Source organism: Habropoda laboriosa, unplaced genomic scaffold (assembly GCF_001263275.1).
Source record: "Habropoda laboriosa isolate 0110345459 unplaced genomic scaffold, ASM126327v1 scaffold84, whole genome shotgun sequence".
NCBI classification, from domain to species: Eukaryota; Metazoa; Arthropoda; class Insecta; order Hymenoptera; family Apidae; genus Habropoda; species Habropoda laboriosa.
Window position 1 is genome coordinate 1,090,844 of NW_017100202.1, and position 1,242 is coordinate 1,092,085.

Genomic DNA, 1,242 nt, shown 5'->3' on the forward strand with positions numbered 1-1,242 from the left:
TAGAAACTGTATCTTCGTTTTATTGTGTTTAGATAATGACTATATAGCTCCTAAAAGTTCCGTTTCTAAAGGCTTGATCTAGTTTCGTTTGAAAAATAAACAATGATTCAACATTTGAATTATTCATCTCATTCAGGTATTGTGAAATGACTACTGTTCACCTGCAATACGCGAGCATTAAAAATTATAGGTTATAAAGTATAGAAGCCGTATAGAATCGGCGTAATACAAAGCATGACAGAAGTATCATTTCACCCAGCTTGAAGCATTCGCTTCCTGGAAACCAAACAAATACACAATCGCGTCTATGAATTAGCAGCATTATTACGAAAAATATATGTTAGCAAAGATAGACGCAATATACTAAAAGAACAATAATCTTATATCGTTAATCGATCGTGATTGCATCGATCAAGTTTGCATCAGTATTGATATCACGTCGAAATGACTGCAAAACAATCATTAAAATTCATCACTAAACATCGAACAGTGCTACGTTAATATTGCATGAAATTTTATTAGAATGGCGCGTCTATAACGAAAGCAGAATGTTTGCTGGATAACGACTTGATTGAAATCCGAAGCTGCGTGCAAAATCGATAAACGTAACCCGCTATTAACCAAGAATAACTCGATACTTCAAACAAGTTACACGGCTGCTTCCGTTAAATTTCATCAAAGAAAACGTTAGTTACCGAGCCTGCTTCCTTCACTAATCGAAGGACACTTATGTAGTATTCGTCCAGATCAGACATGATTTATCGAAGCACACGGAATAGTCACAAAAAAACACGAATTTACAATCCTGTCATAACCGACACTAGCAACAAAGTTGTATGGACAATGGCAACGGCTACCGACTAACTGACGTAACATCTTGTCAGCTGGTTTTAAAAGGCGGTTCTACAGTCACTGAAGTTCGTGAACGAAAGCGACAGTGGCGACCCGGTTCGCAGGAAACCCGATTCACACAATGTTTCGCGATGATCTCAAAATGAGAATCGATGATACTTTTCACGTTTACACGAGAAATTTTTTAATACAAAACTAAAGTGTACAGGGAACATTGAAATTTGATAGAATCGTAACAACATGCTTAAAGGATGAAGTTTGGAAAATGTCAAATAAAAATTAATGCTCGATAGTTTTTATTTATAAAATGAATGCAACAAATCATTGTGAACGTAAAAATAAATTTAAAAAAATGCGTACAGAACTTTTTTATCGTTTATTTCGGTTTTT

At 35.0% G+C, this 1,242-nt stretch overlaps 1 protein-coding gene across 1 annotated transcript in view; it reads right to left on the reverse strand.

Annotated features, from left to right (window-relative positions):
- Positions 1-846, reverse strand: part of LOC108570504 (inositol monophosphatase 1-like) — a 3,251-nt gene extending 2,405 nt beyond the window's left edge. Inside the window, exon 1 of the mRNA XM_017932373.1 lies at positions 696-846. Within this exon, the coding sequence (XP_017787862.1) occupies positions 696-755 (60 nt within the window). The 5' untranslated portion in view covers positions 756-846. The remainder of the gene's footprint in view (positions 1-695) is intronic.
- Between the last annotated feature and the right edge of the window lie 396 nt (positions 847-1,242).